This window comes from Cucumis sativus, chromosome 5 (genome assembly GCF_000004075.3).
Source record: "Cucumis sativus cultivar 9930 chromosome 5, Cucumber_9930_V3, whole genome shotgun sequence".
NCBI lineage: Eukaryota > Viridiplantae > Streptophyta > Magnoliopsida > Cucurbitales > Cucurbitaceae > Cucumis > Cucumis sativus.
The window spans coordinates 21,946,924-21,963,863 of NC_026659.2; the positions used below are offsets into that span (position 1 = coordinate 21,946,924).

General features: G+C 33.3%; 4 protein-coding genes across 6 annotated transcripts; 2 read left to right on the forward strand and 2 right to left on the reverse strand.

Annotated features, from left to right (window-relative positions):
- Positions 1–2,115: 2,115 nt before the first annotated feature.
- On the reverse strand, positions 2,116–2,697 carry LOC105435690 (lysine-rich arabinogalactan protein 17). Its single transcript, XM_031885891.1, has one exon. It carries the CDS (start codon positions 2,695–2,697, stop codon positions 2,116–2,118), a length of 582 nt encoding a protein of 193 aa, XP_031741751.1.
- A 1,418-nt stretch (positions 2,698–4,115) lies between these two features.
- Positions 4,116–6,687, forward strand: LOC101218069 (mitochondrial inner membrane protease ATP23). Its single transcript, XM_011657077.2, has 5 exons — positions 4,116–4,276; positions 4,458–4,579; positions 4,750–4,887; positions 5,005–5,088; positions 6,224–6,687. The coding sequence occupies exons 1-5, from the start codon at positions 4,168–4,170 to the stop codon at positions 6,356–6,358; spliced, it is 588 nt and encodes a 195-aa protein (XP_011655379.1). The 5' UTR covers positions 4,116–4,167; the 3' UTR covers positions 6,359–6,687.
- A 2,111-nt stretch (positions 6,688–8,798) lies between these two features.
- Positions 8,799–12,840, forward strand: LOC101218307 (glycerol-3-phosphate dehydrogenase [NAD(+)]). Of its 3 annotated transcripts, none has more exons than XM_031885491.1 (12): positions 8,799–9,385; positions 9,548–9,624; positions 9,715–9,787; positions 9,897–10,114; positions 10,445–10,555; positions 11,151–11,214; positions 11,294–11,331; positions 11,428–11,548; positions 11,633–11,687; positions 11,776–11,824; positions 12,186–12,411; positions 12,494–12,840. In XM_031885491.1, the coding sequence occupies exons 1-11, from the start codon at positions 9,025–9,027 to the stop codon at positions 12,360–12,362; spliced, it is 1,344 nt and encodes a 447-aa protein (XP_031741351.1). In that variant the 5' UTR covers positions 8,799–9,024; the 3' UTR covers positions 12,363–12,411; positions 12,494–12,840. The 3 variants fall into 3 exon arrangements, with proteins under 3 accessions (XP_031741351.1, XP_011655381.1, XP_011655380.1); XM_011657079.2 differs by having other exon boundaries at positions 8,800–9,385; positions 12,491–12,840; XM_011657078.2 differs by having other exon boundaries at positions 8,801–9,385; positions 12,186–12,840.
- Positions 12,841–13,069: 229 nt separating this feature from the next.
- LOC101218547 (alpha/beta hydrolase domain-containing protein 17B) lies at positions 13,070–16,403 on the reverse strand. Its single transcript, XM_004142728.3, has 5 exons — positions 15,607–16,403; positions 14,782–14,818; positions 14,449–14,685; positions 14,300–14,347; positions 13,070–13,754 (listed from the first exon to the last, which is right to left on the reverse strand). The coding sequence occupies exons 1-5, from the start codon at positions 15,906–15,908 to the stop codon at positions 13,272–13,274; spliced, it is 1,107 nt and encodes a 368-aa protein (XP_004142776.1). The 5' UTR covers positions 15,909–16,403; the 3' UTR covers positions 13,070–13,271.
- Positions 16,404–16,940: the final 537 nt, after the last annotated feature.

Here is a 16,940-nt window from a genome sequence, read left to right on the forward strand (position 1 = left end):
GATAGGTTCACATTGTTATTTTGTGCTATTATGGCGAGAACGATCTCATAGTAACGATTGGATGTGAATTTTAACATATGAACTGTTTTATTATATATTTTGTCTCTACCAAACTGAAAAACGCAAGAATTGTTGAAGATGCGATTTTAAATATAGAGACTAAAAGTAAGCAACAAAAAAAGAAACACAAAACTTTATATGAAGATTTTCAAATTTCAACTCACTATAGAAATAAATCCATTAGGTGTAAAATTGTTACAATCACATAGAATAAATCCCTTGATGATGATTCCAATTATTAAGCATACTCTATAAAAGCTTTTGAACAACCACTCAAACTAGAAAGGAGAGTTTAACTAGAGTGAATGGTTACAATCACAAATAAATAATAATCTTTCTCTAATTCTAAAATTCTAATGCATTTGTACCACTCATAAATTTTTTTTTAAAAAAAAAGAATTTAAGCTTCAAGTATATTTATAAAAACAATTTGAAATCAAAGTCATGGACTCCTCGCTTCAGTGAATATAAACAATAACACACTTATTCTAATATTTTATCAAAACCAATGGTGTCTTTCAAATTAAAGTTTGAGACCTTCCATGTGTTTCTTAAAACACTTTAGATAAAACTAATTAGGTCATACTTTTTTTTCCCTTGGTGACTTTTGAGGGATTAAAGCCATCAATGGTAGAATTTTCTGATTTTAGATTCACACCAAAGGACCAATATAATTATTGCAACTGCTTTTGACTCCTAAAGTATATAGTGTGAGGATTTTAATTAACCCCTCTAAGAACTTATAAATATGAACATCCAAATATTACCTTTCTGGAATTAATATATAACTGAGATATTAATTAGGTCAATAAAGTATATCAGTAGGCTCATGATATACTTGTAAGTATTATTTTATTGTATTGAATGTATATACAAACTGTCAGTTGAGAGTTAAAGTAATACAATCGTGTGTTAACACTACTTTTGCTTTGAAGTACTTTTCATGGACATTACAGCGACCAACTCTAGATATATTTATTGTATAGCAGCACAAATTATTATAATGGAATTTTGTGATTGAATATAACATATGTTTATTTTATGATTGGTTTGCACTATTCGGTTACAAACAAAAGTATAGAAAGATTATAGATAAAGACCTTCAGAAAAAGTACATTGAAAATTAAACTAGTACAGAGTTAGAGAGATAAAAGAGAAGTAGAGAGAGCTGACAAAATCTTCCATTAGGGTTTCACACACTGTAGAACAACGTTTAAAAAAAACGTTAAATACAAAAGAAATTAACCTTAACTACATAACATCAAAATAATAACATAATATTAAAGTATTACAGTTCAATTCTAAATACTCTAACACAGTAAAGTAGGACGTCGTTTGAGACATATGCTCTCGTTTCATAATTTAAAATTGAAATTATGAACACAATTAAAGTTTTTCTACAAATTTGAGACAAGTAAATTTGATTAATTTTGGATCCAATGTTGGAAAAGAGAATGATAGAGGTTGTTGTAGAAAGATACTCTCAATTTCCTGTTTTTTCAAACATTTCTCCTCTACAAAAAAAAAAAAGTACGAATTAATTTTGTTTAAGCTAATGTTTGCATAAATATAATTTTACGATATAATATTTAAATATTATGGTTTTCAATTCAAACTTAAATGTGCTAGAAATTAAGGAGGCTCGTTTAGCTTTTATGCGAGATATTATATTCAATTAGAAAAATCATATAATATAAAGTCCTAAGTTATAAATTAATTTTTTTTAAAAAAATTGATGTATCAAAACAAAAACATACTAAAAAGTTCTTTAAATCTTATATTAAGAATGTGTGTTTTCTAGTGGAATGCAGGTAGATAGATTTGAATGAGTTTGAAAAAAGTTTTAAGGAGTAATCAAGAAAAGAGAAAGAAGGATCAAAGAGTGAAGAGAATTTTTAAAAGAAAAAAAAAATGATCATATGATCATCTCCTCTTTTGTATTCTCAGAGAATCATCAAATGCATATAATAATAAAATAACAGAACCATTGATCTCTCTTCAAATACAATTCAAACCCATCTCATTAATCTCATTAAATTTAGAAAAATTACAATCTTAGAACACAAACAATCCAACAATGCCCGAAATCCCAGCAACGGCCGCAACAGACACTTTCACCAAAGAACCACCATTGGCCGGAGAATCTGAGGGTGTATCAGCTGGTGAATCAGCTGATGAATCAGCTGGTGCATCAGCAACCGCATCGCTTGTAGGTCCGGCAGCAGGTCCAGTTGGGGAAGGTGGAGATGACACATCGGCTTCAGGGGCTCCAGCAGGGGCCACAGTGGAAGAAGACTCATCGCCAGCAGGGGAAGAAGCAGGGCCACCGGCAACAGGGGTGTCAGCTTCAGGGGCTCCAGCCTTAGCTGAAGGGGCAGAAGCAGCTCCTTTGGGAGCACCGGCGGCGGAAGGAGTGGCAGCGATCGGGGCGTCAGCGGCTGCGGCGGGAGACTTGGAAGGAGCAGCTGCGGGAGTTTTTGCGCCATCGGAGGGTTCAACGTCAGCGGCCTTGGGGGAGGAAGCAGGGGAGGAGGCGGGGGAGGAGGCGGGGGAGGTGGCGGGGGCTTCGGCGGCAGAGACAATGCCGACGACGGCGGCGGAGAAGAGAAGGGCGAGGAGAGCGAATTGACGGGCCATTGTTGGGGATTTGAGATGGGGAGATTGAACTGAACGAGAGAAAAGAAGAAAGAGGAAATTATTTTTATTTAGGATTCTGAAGGTTGCAGAAATCCTCTAATGAATATAGAGAAAGACTGCAAGACCAGAGAATGAGTTTGAAGGAAGGAAGATGAAGGGTATTTAAAGGGGTTGAGGAAGAGGGAGGAGGATTCAATTTGAGGTTGAGAGTGTAGGACGGCCGTTTCGCCATTTTTAGTCGGCGGCCAGAACGCAACGGTATTTTTGGTTAATCTTCTCTACAATGGCGGGAGAGAAATTAGCAAATTATAGTTATCTCTTTGCATCTCTGCTTCCTCCACGTGTTATGCTTAAAAAACTACAACAACAATTCCCCAAAATTACTTATTAGTCCCCACAACAATTTTTTTATTAGTATTATAAATAATGTATATGAAAATTTTGTGCTAAAAAGTATATGAAATTTTGAACGAGGGAAAAAATGAATTTCTTATTTCTAATGTTATTTTTAGATTTAAATTTCTAATTAAAAAAATTCCTTTTGTTTTCAACTAAGCACATCTTCAAAATTCATGTGAATTAAAAGACGGAAAGGATACATCTTAAAAATTAAAATGGCTAAATGCCTATATTTTCATAATTCTAACTCCAAACATAATTTTTTCTAAAATAACTAAATTACATCATATTATCAAATATTTTATGTATTTATTTTTTTAATGATATTTTATAAGAGAACTTAAGTGTTGCTCAAATGTACAAGTGCAGCTCATCTAATTAAAATATTTTATGACATGTAATTTTTTAAAAATAAATTATTGTTATCATTTACTATTTAAAACGAGGAAGTATGATAGAATGCTCTTCTAATTGCATATAAATATATATTCTTACTCTTATCGGCAAAAGAAAAAAAATATATAATTTAACAATTCATTCTAAAAAAAATATTAGAGGTTGGAGTCAGACAATTTCTTGTATTTTCTTTCTTTTATTTATAATATTTTAGTATGACAAGAGTAAAACAAAAATATTAGAGATATTTTATTGAAAAATATTAGACAAATTAAAAGATTATCTAACGAGCCACAAACATAGAAAACTACTCAATCGAAATAAGGACTATTGACCAAAAAGACTTGTTATCCTACAAAATTTTAGTTGTAAGATAGCAGGCTAAAACGCCTTGCACCCACATATCTACATTTAAAAAGAATGGTTAACGAAATATAAAAGAAAAATAATAGAGATATCTTCAACAAAGTTAACAAAATCAAAGAGATCAAATACATTCAAATAATAATAAATAATTGCTCTTCTTGAAAACTCACTTTAGTCCGGTTCGGATCAGTGAAAACCCGATAGTTCGAATCGATGTTTGACCCGGATGCTGAACCGAAGTCCATTACCCACTCGTAGATAGGCTGCTGGCGGCGACCGCCGAGCAAATTGAAACTTAGAGGCTTAAACATGGCGGAAGAATCCACGCCGGAACCTGGATCAAATCGTTCGTATTCTTCCGTCAACGGTGGCCGGACTAAGGAGGAATGCGAGGATATGATTCGAAGAAGTCTCCGAAGTATGAATTACAACTATATTCTTTCCTCTTCATTCGTTTCCTCAACATCTGGGACCCTAAACCCCAACATATTTTCGGGGTTTAGGGTTTTACGACTTTCCTTAATTTCCAGGTTATTTGAAAAATTAGAACTTCCTGTCTTGTTCTCACGGGTCATTCTATCTATTTCTGCGTCTCTCAGCTCCGATGGTGAAATTCTTGATGGAGCACTTGGAGAAATCTGGATGTGGGATTGGGGATAGGTTTATTAAGGCTGTTCATTGCGAGAAGCAGATCAGTGGTGGTTATGTTCGTGGTGAAGGGGTAATTATAATCTCCTCTCTTTGTTTCTGCATATGCTTTTAAATGAATACCTTACTTTTTACCTTATCGTTGAGAATGAATAAACAAAATTTGGATAGTTAGAAAAGGAATGGGGAGGAAGAGACTGTTGAACACTGATTTCTTTGCTGTGCCCTGTTTTTTGGTTTTAGATAATGGTGTGTAGTAACCACATGAACATTCAAGATGAGGTGAACCAAGTAGTAATTCATGAGCTTATTCATGCTTTTGATGATTGTCGAGCGGCAAACTTGGATTGGGCTAATTGTACTCATCATGCTTGCAGTGAGGTGTGCATCTACATTTAGCCATTTAACCATTTCCTTTCACAAATTGAGTCTTTTTTCCCCATATGTTTACATTATTTTGTTTTGGGACTTTCTAACGTACATACATTTGGAATTTAGATTCGTGCTGGACATTTAAGTGGTGATTGCCACTATAAACGGGAACTATTGCGAGGTTTCATGAAATTACGAGGCCATGAGCAAGTATGATTTTCTTTCACTTCCTTTTTGGAAAGAACATAATAGTCTTACCTCTTATTCGCGTCTAAATATGAGCATGAGTTTGTAGTCCATGATATCTCAAATTTGATTTCTTTGACACTGTTCATACCCTCTTGCTTAAATAGGTGAACAGCATTCATGAAAATGCTTAGAGTAGTGATAAATATTTGGCGTTGGATCAAGGACTAATGAACATGAATCACTTGGAAGTTGTAAATTTTTTTGTACCTTTTGAGCTAATTTCTTTGCACTCTGCTGATAGATAAGTTACACTTTTACGTTTCTCAAGTCTTTATGTTACACTAGAGAACTTTTCTCATGGTAGAACTTAAAATCTGCGTGTATGCTCATGCTAACTTGAATCTGATCTTGGAAATGAATATGATTGTATAAATGTTTTCAGTCATTCTATCTTTTAACTTTTGGCTTGTAATCTTTAGTCACAATAAGTATTTTTATGCTCAAGTATTCACATTTCCCTCGGCCCTCGGCTAAACTAGCTCAATTTTTTTATATCCGTAAGTGTTTGGACCAGCTTACGTGTACCTTGACTAATCTCACGGACAACCGATCTGACCTTACAACATTTGGGTATAAGGAAACTCCTAGGAAATTAATTCCTAGTAAGTGGCTACCATGAATTAAACTCATGACCTCTTAGTTAGTTTTCCTATTTATCACTAGGTTAATTCATGATGGTTTCTAAACTGAACAAGAGGAGTGAGAGTGAAAGTCCTATTTTTTGGATAGGAGAATGAAACATGATATTAGCAGGATCTTTTGGGAAGACTTATCTTGAAGCCATGTGTATTGAGTTCATTTCTGTTTTTTCTCAATGGCTAATATTTGGAAGAAGCCTAGGTTTATGCAACTCTAAAATTAAGAGGTGCAATTGGGGGACTATTATAAGTCGTTTTGGTTGTTATATGTAGGAGAGTGGCGATGGACCGGTGACCTAACCACGTGTGGATGTTTGATGATCAGCATTTTTTATTCTTTCTTCTAACAAAACCTGTTCTCACATTTTTCTTTTCTTCTTCATCCATGAACATTAGGTGAACTACATTCCATTGAGCTCTTTTGGATAGGTTTCCATTGACTTTTTTCTTTTCTATAGGAATGTGTGAGAAGAAGAGTCATGAAATCACTGGTGGCTAATCCTTACTGCCCAGAAGCTGCTGCAAAAGATGCCATGGAAGCTGTATGGGATGTTTGTTATAATGATACACAGCCATTTGATAGAGCTCCCTAAAACTTGGAATATAGTCATTTCATCAACCAAGAACAAAGCAGCCACTGCTCCTAATTTAATGGTGCTGTGCCAAAAAGAACAACAGGTTTTCTTCCCAAGTTTTAGATTGCTTAAATTTTGGAGAGAATTTATTTGCCTTGAGCAGTTCGATTACGATCGATGGTTTTATTCCATTATAGACATTCCCATTTTTGTTGCTTCTGATTCCATACCATTTATAATAGATAAACTTATTGCAGAATACATCTAAATGTGTTGAAGCAAATAAAACGTGATTTAGCTCCTCTTTTGAAAGTATGAGAAGTTTAACATTTGTGAACGTTATTCCATTTCTCATTCGGGTAAATATCAATTTTTATTTCTTTATGATTGTGTCAATTTAAACCCTAAACTAATAATCTTGTGAGTTTAATTCTTGTTCAAAGGTAAGTATACCAATTTAAACTTTTAATTTCCATAAGCATATCAATTTAAACCAACTTTTCTAATTGCATCTAAATGATATAAAATAGAGAATTTAAATTGGTACATGTAAAAGAAAAATTAAATTTTAAAATTATATCAGTGATAGAATTTAAAATTTAAAAATGTTAAAAGTTGAAAAAAAAATAATTGTAATTTAATTATTAAGAATAATGTATTGGAGAGTATAAAGTGTTAAGAAAATTCTAGAAAGTAAACCAATATATAAACATTACATTTACTTAGTAGTTTTAGAATTAAGGCACACGTTTTTATTTTATTTTGGAATTTAACTATAAATTTGAAGCCTTAATCAATCATCGAAGTTTTCTTTTGTTTTCTTTTGTTTTTGAAAGGTCCCCTCTCATTAAATCGTATTTGGTCTAATGTGTCTTTCATCCTTATTGGCATTTGGCAATGCCAAGTGGAATAAGGGCATGTGCTTATTGACAAAGACCCACTAAGGATAATCATAGATTCAATTCATACATATCTTTTCTTCATCAAAAATCTATCCAAAATTTAACAATGCTCTCTCTTATTGGTCACATCATTCAACAGGGATTACATTATATTCACCTAAAAATACTACAACCTTTCCAAAACTTATAACCTACCTTATAACTAATCTTAGAGACTATTAGATATCTTACTTTGATTTGATTAATGAAATTTGGAGCTATTAAATTTACTCCATGGTTAAGTTTGTTTGGGCCATAAATAAATTGGAACGGATAGTTGCTAAACCACTCCTAAATCTTATTAGAGAGAATTTGTCCTAATTTATTTATGCCTTTTCATGTGGTTAGTTTCTCAATTTTTATCTTCAATCTATAGTAACACCAATCTTATTATATTCTATGGCAAATTTTTTAGGTTCATAAAACTCTACTAGTTGTAACATTATTTAATTGGTAGACTCCAAACCTAAATATGGTTTATGAATTGAATTGTAAGCTTTCGTATATAATTGTTCCTACACGATGGTGTGAGAAAAATGAATTAAAACTTTAATTTCATCGAAGAATGGACTTTAACTACACATTGTCTTTATTATAACATTCAAAACGATGAATTCAACCATATCTAAAATAAAAATGAGAATAATGAAATGTAAATTTGTTTAAATTTTTCTATATAACTTTGATTAAAAAAAAAAACTCAAAGTTTGTGTTTTATATTTTCAATATTTTGGTTTGAGGTTCGTAAATACTAATCCGATTGTTTGTCATCATTAAATTTGTATGTTGTATGATATATTTAAAGTTTTAGTTTCATATCTCAAATATTTTGTTTCAAAGTTCATTATTGTAGTTTATGTCACTAAATTTGTACATTATAGTCAAACCAACATTTTGAGTGATGAATTGATATTAGATTTGATTCACATGACATAAAAAACAATATGTGTGACCATATGATGCCATGCCATGCCATGTCATGCAACATTTTCTTTTTAAAAAATACAATGCATCACCATATAACAATTTTAGAATAAGTCAAAGTAAGAACAAATAAAATAAGTGCACAAGTTTAAGGAATCAAATTTATTTTTAATCTACCAAATTAAAAATTTTAATAATAAAGCATAATATATAAAAAGAAATGGATGATTTTCCAACAAATTCTCTTTATTTGTTGAATTTCATTTCATTATCATTATATATCATATGGTTGTTATAAATTTAAAATTATAACATAAAGTTCAAAAGGTAAAACTAGAAATTAAAAAGTAAGAAATGAATTTAGTAGAGGAGTACAACCTAAACACAACCAACTAGTAGTGATTAGAAATGACAAGACTAAAAAAAAGTGCTTTATACTCTAATGAACCTCAATTCTAATGTTCATTATCGACCACCATTAACTTGTAATCATTCCATTTTAGGAAGGAAAATCTGTAAATCAAATGAGCAAAGTTCCAAAGTTACATAACCAGAGAATTGGCGCCAGATTTGAGTTGGGTTTTGAGTATCTTCATCTAATTAGAAGATACAGTTTCCATGTTCATGAAGCAGCTTTCTATTTTTAGTTTTTCAATCAAAAGGATATCATATTTTCCATAATTCTTACGTTTTAGCTTTAGTGCAGTGATTATGGCTTTTGAGTTTTGAATAATCAAGATAAAAATGTGTTAACAAAAAAAAAAAAAGATTTTGGATCGTGTAGAACAGAGCATAGAGTGGATCGCCAGATTTAACATAATGCACAGATGCGCTTTGTTTCTCACGAAACGTGTATGGCAACTCCGCCCCTTTGAGCCTTTTCAATCTCCAAATTTCTCTTTATATTCTATTTCTTCTTTCTCCCTTCTAATTCCCTCCACCCCTTCTTCCCCTTTTCTTTCTTCTTTTCTCCATTCTCTCTCTCCTTCTTCTTCCATGGCACCCGGAATCGAAGCTTTACAGCGTTCTTCAAATGGGGGTTCTGTTAGACCCGATTCCCATTTCTCCGATGATGGGGTTTCTTCCAAATTCAAAGTTACTGTCGTTGGCAGTGGTAATTGGGGTAGTGTTGCAGCCAAACTCATCGCTTCTAATGCCGCTAGGCTCAGCTCTTTCCATGGTATCTTACTATTTTCTTCAACTTGTTCTGGAATCTTTGATTTGTTTTGTTATTGTTGCTGGCTTTCGATACTCCCCTTTTTGTAATTTTGAGTTATCTGTTTTTGAGTGATGAGTTTTATTTTCTATTTTTTTCTTTTGTTTCGTCTCTGTTGGATTTCAGATGAGGTTAGAATGTGGGTGTATGAGGAGACTTTGCCTACTGGTGAGAAGTTAACTGATGTTATCAATCTCAACAATGTAATGTTCTGTTGATTTTGTTAAGACTCTTTTCCATTTTAGAAAGTTTAGGGCGTTGTAGATTAGTCATTCTTGGATCTTTATTAACAGGAGAATGTTAAGTATCTCCCTGGTATAAAGCTTGGGAAGAATGTTATAGCGGACCCAGACCTTGAAAATGCAGGTATTTGAGTTAAGTTCTTCTGATTTTGTTGATCTCATTTAAATCTTGCTGAGTTTAACATGGTGAATCTGTTGTGGATTGTTGTGACTCTAATGGGTTGAAATCTCAGTGAAGGATGCTAATATGCTGGTGTTTGTTACTCCCCATCAATTTGTGGAGGGGATATGCAAGAGACTGGTTGGAAAGATAAGGGGAGATGTGGAAGCTATTTCCCTCATTAAAGGAATGGAGGTGAAGAAGGAAGGTCCATGCATGATTTCTTCCCTCATCTCTCAGGAATTGGGGATCAATTGTTGTGTTCTTATGGGAGCCAATATAGCAAACGAGGTGCTCATACAAATTCAAAATCTTAGATAACAATTTTGTTTTTCTAATTTTCTACTTTTGAAAATTGTGTTCAGAACTGTTTTCTTTGTCTTTTAGAAAGTACTATTACAGACACAAGTATTTGAGAATTGTGTTTTTAGATTTCAAATTTGTTTGAACACACTTGAAATTAGCTTGGAACAAAAAGAACAACTGTAGGTAAGCAAATATTATTTTCAGAATAGAAAACTAAAAGCTTGTTGTTCTAACCTAAGTTCGCTTGCTTGATTTCAAATTTTTGAGCAATTTTTTGTTCTGTTTTAACAATGTTGAACTGTACACTACATGCAGATTGCTGTAGAGAAATTTAGTGAAGCAACAGTGGGATACAGGGAGAACATGAGAGAGATTGCTGAAAAATGGGTTCAACTTTTCACCACTCCCTATTTTGTTGTTACACCTGTAAGAACAGTTTCACGACCTTATATATATTATTTAAGCAATCTTTGTCAATCTCAATTATGAAGAATTTGATACTGTTCAATACTAATATATGACACATAAATTACGTATAAAACTAGGTTTTATTCCTGTTTTGGTTCTTGAGTTTTGTGATTATTTCATTTTGGTCCCTCAACATGCAAATGTTCTGTTCAATCCTTCCCCTTCTAAATTTTATTATGTAGTCTCTAAGCTGTACATAGAAACCATTTTAGTCCTTAAGACTAATTTTGTATGAATACAAGAACCCAAATCTATTTTGAAAACCTGATATAAGTACTTCTGTTTTGATATATAAATAAAAGTTATGCATATGTCAAATTATTATTAGAAAAAATTACGAGAACTAGAATGGTTTTTAGGTGAAGTTTAGAGACTTAGAATAAAAGTTTATGGATTATAACTCGATTTGAATAGGACTGTAAACTTTCGTGCAAAATATTGAAAGAAAAAGTGCACCTCAATTTCTTGCAAGTAATAGAATCAAATAGTAGGTATTTTAAATTGACTAGTGATAGGCTTTTCTATTATCCTTCTAATTGTGAGGTATTGAAAGGTCCAAGATGTTGAAGGTGTTGAGATGTGTGGAACCCTTAAAAATGTTGTGGCTTTAGCAGCAGGTTAATCATCAACCTTTATCATTTATTTTCACTTTTTCTGTTTATTGAGAACATCATTTAAATTTTTTGATATTGACAGGTTTTGTTGATGGTTTGGAGATGGGAAATAATACGAAGGTACAAAAAATTAGTTCTAAATAAATTTATTTAAAAGGTAACTTGCGTAGTTACATGTTCATTATATCTTTTGACTGTTTTCATTTGATTGGCTAGGCTGCAATTATGAGAATTGGTCTGAGGGAAATGAGAATGATTTCCAAGCTTCTGTTTTCATCCGTCAAGGATAGTACTTTCTTTGAGAGTTGTGGAGTAGCTGATTTGATTACAACGTGTTGTAAGGACACATTCTTCATTCTTTTTGTTCTTCATGTACTCTCTTTCTCTGTCTCATTCAGTAGAACTAATGTGTATTTGACAGTGGGAGGAAGAAACAGGAAGGTGGCAGCAGCTTTTGCCATGAATGGAGGAAAAAGGTTAATTTTGCTATTCTGAAACTTGTATTTTCAATATGGATGCCATGAGTCAGCATCGCTATGTATGACTTTGCCTTCTCTCATGTAGGTCCTTTGATGAACTTGAAGCAGAGATGCTCCAGGGCCAAAAATTGCAGGTTTTTATTTCACATTAACATTATTGACTAAAAGCATCCTTAAATGAACCATAGCTGATTCTGCATATTATTTAGATATTTTTAGAGGAAAAAAAGGGTAATAGGACAACAAGAGAAGAAGGATGCTTGTCTGTTTCTTGCTAAAATAACCTCCAACTCCCTGATAAACAAACACACAGATTATACCAGTGTAAATGCACCAGATCTCATAAAAACGAACGTTAGAACTGAAGACCAACTTTCATTTGATAGCGTACATTCTAAAACCTAATAGCGTAGCGTGTCAAAATAAACGTTGTAGTTATATTGTCGTGTAAAGTTCCTTGTACTATCTTCTAACAGCTAATGCTACATTTTGAAGGGTGTGTCCACTGCAAAGGAGATGTATGAGGTTCTGAACCACCGTGGGTGGCTGGAGCTGTTTCCATTGTTTGCATCAGTCCACGAGATCTGTACCGGACATCTCTCACCGTCAGCCATCGTCGAATATAGCGAGCGCAAACCCAACTTTTCTGTTATTGATGGTCATGCTCAGTAATTTTAACAAGACTGGCTCACCTATTCCAGATGGTAGTATGTTCATGAAGGTAGAGTAGCATCGTTTTTGTATACTGAAGAAAGAAATTGCGAAAGTCAATGTCATACTGAAATTTGCTTCATCTTTAGAAGTACAACAAACTGTTGGCGAGTTGGTTGCAGCATGTGAGAGATTGAAAATTGTTTCCTGAGGCAGCGGAGGTTCTCAAAAAACTGGTCACTTTTAACAGTTTCAAATGTTCAAATGAATCTCCTACTTTGTTAGAAGATAAGATTGGCTAGTGTTGTTTAACTTTAGGCTGTCATACAGAAACATAGCATAAAATCAAAATCTGTAAGTCTCTCTTAATGGAAATTGATGTTATATGCCATATCAAACTTCTTTTCTGATTCACTCTCTAACCTTTAGATAAAACAGTGTATTAAGATTATTGTTTCAGGTACATTGATGTTAAGTTCCTCAACAGTATTAACAGAAATATCCATATTACTGGTAGAAATTTATCATTGGCAGACCACATCACTTGGAAGAATTCATAATTTTTGCTATAATTGCAATTCTTTTTAAAGTACTATTATACATCTAATTATTAGTTTAGAAGTATTGCACAAACATCATGATCATTGGTTACAATAAAACAAATATCTAATGGAACTGATTTTGTTGGAGCATTCAATATTGGTACTGAAGAGACAGAGAGAATGGAGTAATGGAAACAAGAACAAACAAGACGTTATCCTTTCTCTCATTTCACAATAGTTAATTTAAAACTTCCAAAAGGGTAAGCTACACATCTTGAAGATGATAAATTATACATAGAAACAGAAAATAAAAGGTAAAAGAAAAAAACTTGGAAATTCTTACAAATCCCCTTCCTGTTCCTTGAAACAACTTTTCTATACCCACCAATTATCCAGTGTGTATTCTGTCAAGCCGATCGACACTCTTTCTTGCTCGTTCCAACTGGTGATCAACACTTTTTCTTGACTTCTCATGACAATCAACACTCCTACGTGACCTTTCTTTATGGTCGACCGACATTCTCACTTTTTCTAATTTATCTGTATTACCGTATTGGTTCTTCAATTTTTCAGGCCTATCAGTGCTTTGCCTTGGTTTCTCTCGCCTATCTGTGCTCTTCCTCGAAACTTCAAAAAACTCTACACTCCTTCGAGGTTTCTCAATCTGATCTGTGCTCTTCCTGGAACTGTACCTCTGGGATGGGGATTTCTCCACTGTTGATATGAACTTTTTCAAGTGCTTGATATACTCAGGATAGAGCTCCAAATCACAATGGTTTCCTCCTTTAATCCACAATGGTTCATACTTTTCTTTGCATAGTTCCCAAAGTTGCTTACCATGTGAGCAATCAACCACATCATCTGAAGTTCCCTGGTAAAAGAGACAAAAAAAAAAGACCAAATAAAAAACAGTACTAATTTATTTCTTTACAAAATTATATCTATTTTATATGTTATATTAGGTGCAAGGTGACAAAGGTAGGACTTGTGAGTAGGAAAAAGATGGGTTTGTTTGGTAACCTGGCTTCAACGCATTTTTTTTAGTATTTAGAACAAAGTTGAGTGAAAACATGATTGGACAATTATATTTTTCTAAGAAGTTTCTTTATCTGATTTTCCTTGTTCTCATAAACGGGGATAGAAAAGTCTGGTTTCTTTAGAAGTCATGGATTTATGACAATGACTTCAATATGAACAAGCACAGTGGTTTACCATAATACGAAAGCAATAATATTAAACTATTTTGAAAATATTTTAATAAACAAGCCATAAGCTAAAGGAAATAAAACAAAAGGTTATAATTAGATATAAAATAGCTTAACCCTCCCACGTATGAGACAACTAATTTGTATCGATATGATATAATTTACAGGTATAAGGTAAGATGATTACGGAAATACGTAACAGGATTCTTACGTGGATGATAAGAACAGGGCAATCAACCAAGGGAATTTTGTCAATGTTCTGCAAAAGAAGAAAACAGCAAGCACTAGCATGTGAAGGATACATATAAATAAATAAATAGGTGTACAAGATCATAGTTGAAATAAAAAGGCTTATTTCACCTTATAAATGTCGAACCAATACGAACGCTTGACTGGATACATGACTCTTAAACCAGAAAGTATTGGACTATGAAGAATTACAGCTCTTAAGAGAGGCAGCCGCGCTGCAAGATCCAAAGTTGGGCCACTTCCAACCGATTGACCATATAGAATGATATCTTCCTGCTTAATACCATAACTTTCTTCAAGACACTTGTATACAGCTTCAATATCTGCATATGTATTCTGCTCAGTTGGCTGCAATGTAGAAGAGCCATTGAACACCTTGGATTAGAATCCATACTAACATCACTAACAATCTCAATTCAATTAAATCTCTTATGTCAAACACACCTTTCCAGATGATTGTCCGTACCCTGAATAGTCATACCTGCACATATTCCCACACTTATTTTAGGATTCTATAACTTTTTTTCTAAAGTAACCAACCGTTTCATAGACGAGAACTAAAAGCACCGTAAGCATTGATTATGATAGGGGAATGATCACAAATCTTGCAAACCAATTCAGGCATAATATGTATCATTTTGCAGAATGTCCAAAATCAAAAGTTGAAAACCAACCTATGATTTCTGATGAGAAGGGAAAGCCTGGACCCTGGAAAGAACTATTATTCCTAGAGTTCTATAAGTAAACAACATGTCATTGTCTTTTCTTTTTCTGTGAAACAGCTGCAGTCTAAGATACTGCTGTATATTCTCACCTACAGTGAAGATTAATTGATTATGCACCAGAAATGAGATTAACTGTCGAGTAATCTAGAAATGGTAAGCTTGATGCCACTAAGAAGCCATCAGCTCTTAATATTCTATGAAAAATACTGATGACAGAGTCATAGACATCCGCTCAAACAAAACCCCTATTCAATCCATGAATCATCAGTCTATGAATCAGATAAGATTTCCCAAACCAATTAAATTCAAGAGCTGAATTCGAAGCATCAACCCTTTGGTTGATCACGTAAGAACGCTATTAAAACTGATTGAATTCAGCACTTATAAACTTTCTATCAGACACAATCACAGTTAAGTTTCGAGTTCCAAAAGAACTATGCCGAAATTGAAGAAACAGCAAGATGTTTATGCAATTCAGTTAATACAAATCCAAAAATTGACCTGACGAGGAAAGTAACAAAACAAGAAGAGAACAGAGCAATACCCCATGAGGTTAACTCGAAGATGAATGCTTAATTCAATGAAAAGTTCATACATCTGACCCAGATCAGCCGCGTTTCCATGAGAATATAGCAAAGTCGAGGTCGCCATAGGGTAACGAATGAAAACAGCAACAACCTCAGTACCACGACGAGTAGGCAACTTAAGGATCTCAACGTTTTCACGATGAGGAAAAGGGGTAAGAAGCAAAAGACCCGTATATTCATCGTTAACAAGTTTGTAAGAAGGCGGGTTCGGCGGGAAAAAAGCTAATTTCGCCGCCATGGACGAAGTAACACCACCCATTTTTCTGGGTCCGCCGCCACTATGAATCTCCCCCTCAATCGATTACACGAACATACAAACAACACCCATGTGTTGAAAAATCAAAAAAAGAAGAAAGATTAAATTTTAACGAAACCCTTTCATCTGTCGGCGAGAAATTAATGGGCGATCGACATTACAGGGAATTGGGATTTGCTTTTACAAACATTCGGTAAGGAAAAAGAGAAGAACAGAGATCGAGGTTTAAATGGTGGGTCGGAGAAAAGAGCGTGGACCAGCGGACCTTAAAGCTTTAAAGGCGTAGATGATACGAAAGAAAAGAAAATTTTGGTGAGCTTCTTCTTATTCTTCTTCTTCAATGAAATTATAATAATCACGGCGTTTCTTTTTCTTACTGAAACTTCAATTCTTCAGCTTTTTGAGAGAGGAAGGGAGAAAATTTTGAAGGCCATCATTGAATTGAATTGTTTGTAACTTTGTATGATCATTTTGATTCTAAGCTTTAACTTCAACAACACTTATCTTTATCTTTGATTGATTTTGATCTTTATCATTAACCTTAATCTTGGATTAACATCAACTTTAAACCTCATAGATTTTCTTCACGTGCCTTAAAATAATCCCTTGCATTGTCATGTGGGGTTTCTTTGATTATATATAGCAATTAAATTACTATTTCTCAACCTATTAATACTCCTATCTATTAAAATGGAAAAAGAAAAATATCTTACTATATAACCAATAATTGTATATTTACATCAAATCAATTCATTTTCACCGTTGCATTCAATCTCACTTTCATTTTTCCACTTTTTCTTCCCATCGTTTTTCAATCTCTCTGGAACTCTTATCTTTTAGTTGGAGGTAGAACATTTCAATCTCATACTAACAAACAATCTAATTAAATGGAAATAAAAAGAGAGTTTTAAGATCTAATATAATAAAATTGTATTTTAATGGTTGATTAAGGGTTTCTATGTTTGAATTTTAATAAATATAAAGTAAAAGAAAAATAAAATATGAGTTACCAAATTTGTGTAGATGAAGAATTTG

Coding starts and splice junctions, on each gene's coding strand:
- LOC101218307 (XM_031885491.1), top strand. CDS start 9,025: ATGCACAGATGCGCTTTGTTTCTCACGAAACGTGTATGGCAACTCCGC. Junction 11,549..11,632: donor TGATTTGATTACAACGTGTT/GTAAGGACACAT, acceptor TGTATTTGACAG/TGGGAGGAAGAAACAGGAAG. Junction 11,825..12,185: donor TCCAGGGCCAAAAATTGCAG/GTTTTTATTTCA, acceptor TACATTTTGAAG/GGTGTGTCCACTGCAAAGGA.
- LOC101218547 (XM_004142728.3), bottom strand. CDS start 15,908: ATGGGTGGTGTTACTTCGTCCATGGCGGCGAAATTAGCTTTTTTCCCG. Junction 14,819..15,606: donor CTTCGAGTTAACCTCATGGG/GTATTGCTCTGT, acceptor GAATATGTGCAG/GTATGACTATTCAGGGTACG. Junction 13,755..14,299: donor GCCCTGTTCTTATCATCCAC/GTAAGAATCCTG, acceptor CTCTTTTACCAG/GGAACTTCAGATGATGTGGT.
- LOC101218069 (XM_011657077.2), top strand. CDS start 4,168: ATGGCGGAAGAATCCACGCCGGAACCTGGATCAAATCGTTCGTATTCT. Junction 4,277..4,457: donor GATTCGAAGAAGTCTCCGAA/GTATGAATTACA, acceptor TGCGTCTCTCAG/CTCCGATGGTGAAATTCTTG. Junction 4,580..4,749: donor GTTATGTTCGTGGTGAAGGG/GTAATTATAATC, acceptor TTTTGGTTTTAG/ATAATGGTGTGTAGTAACCA.
- LOC105435690 (XM_031885891.1), bottom strand. CDS start 2,697: ATGGCCCGTCAATTCGCTCTCCTCGCCCTTCTCTTCTCCGCCGCCGTC.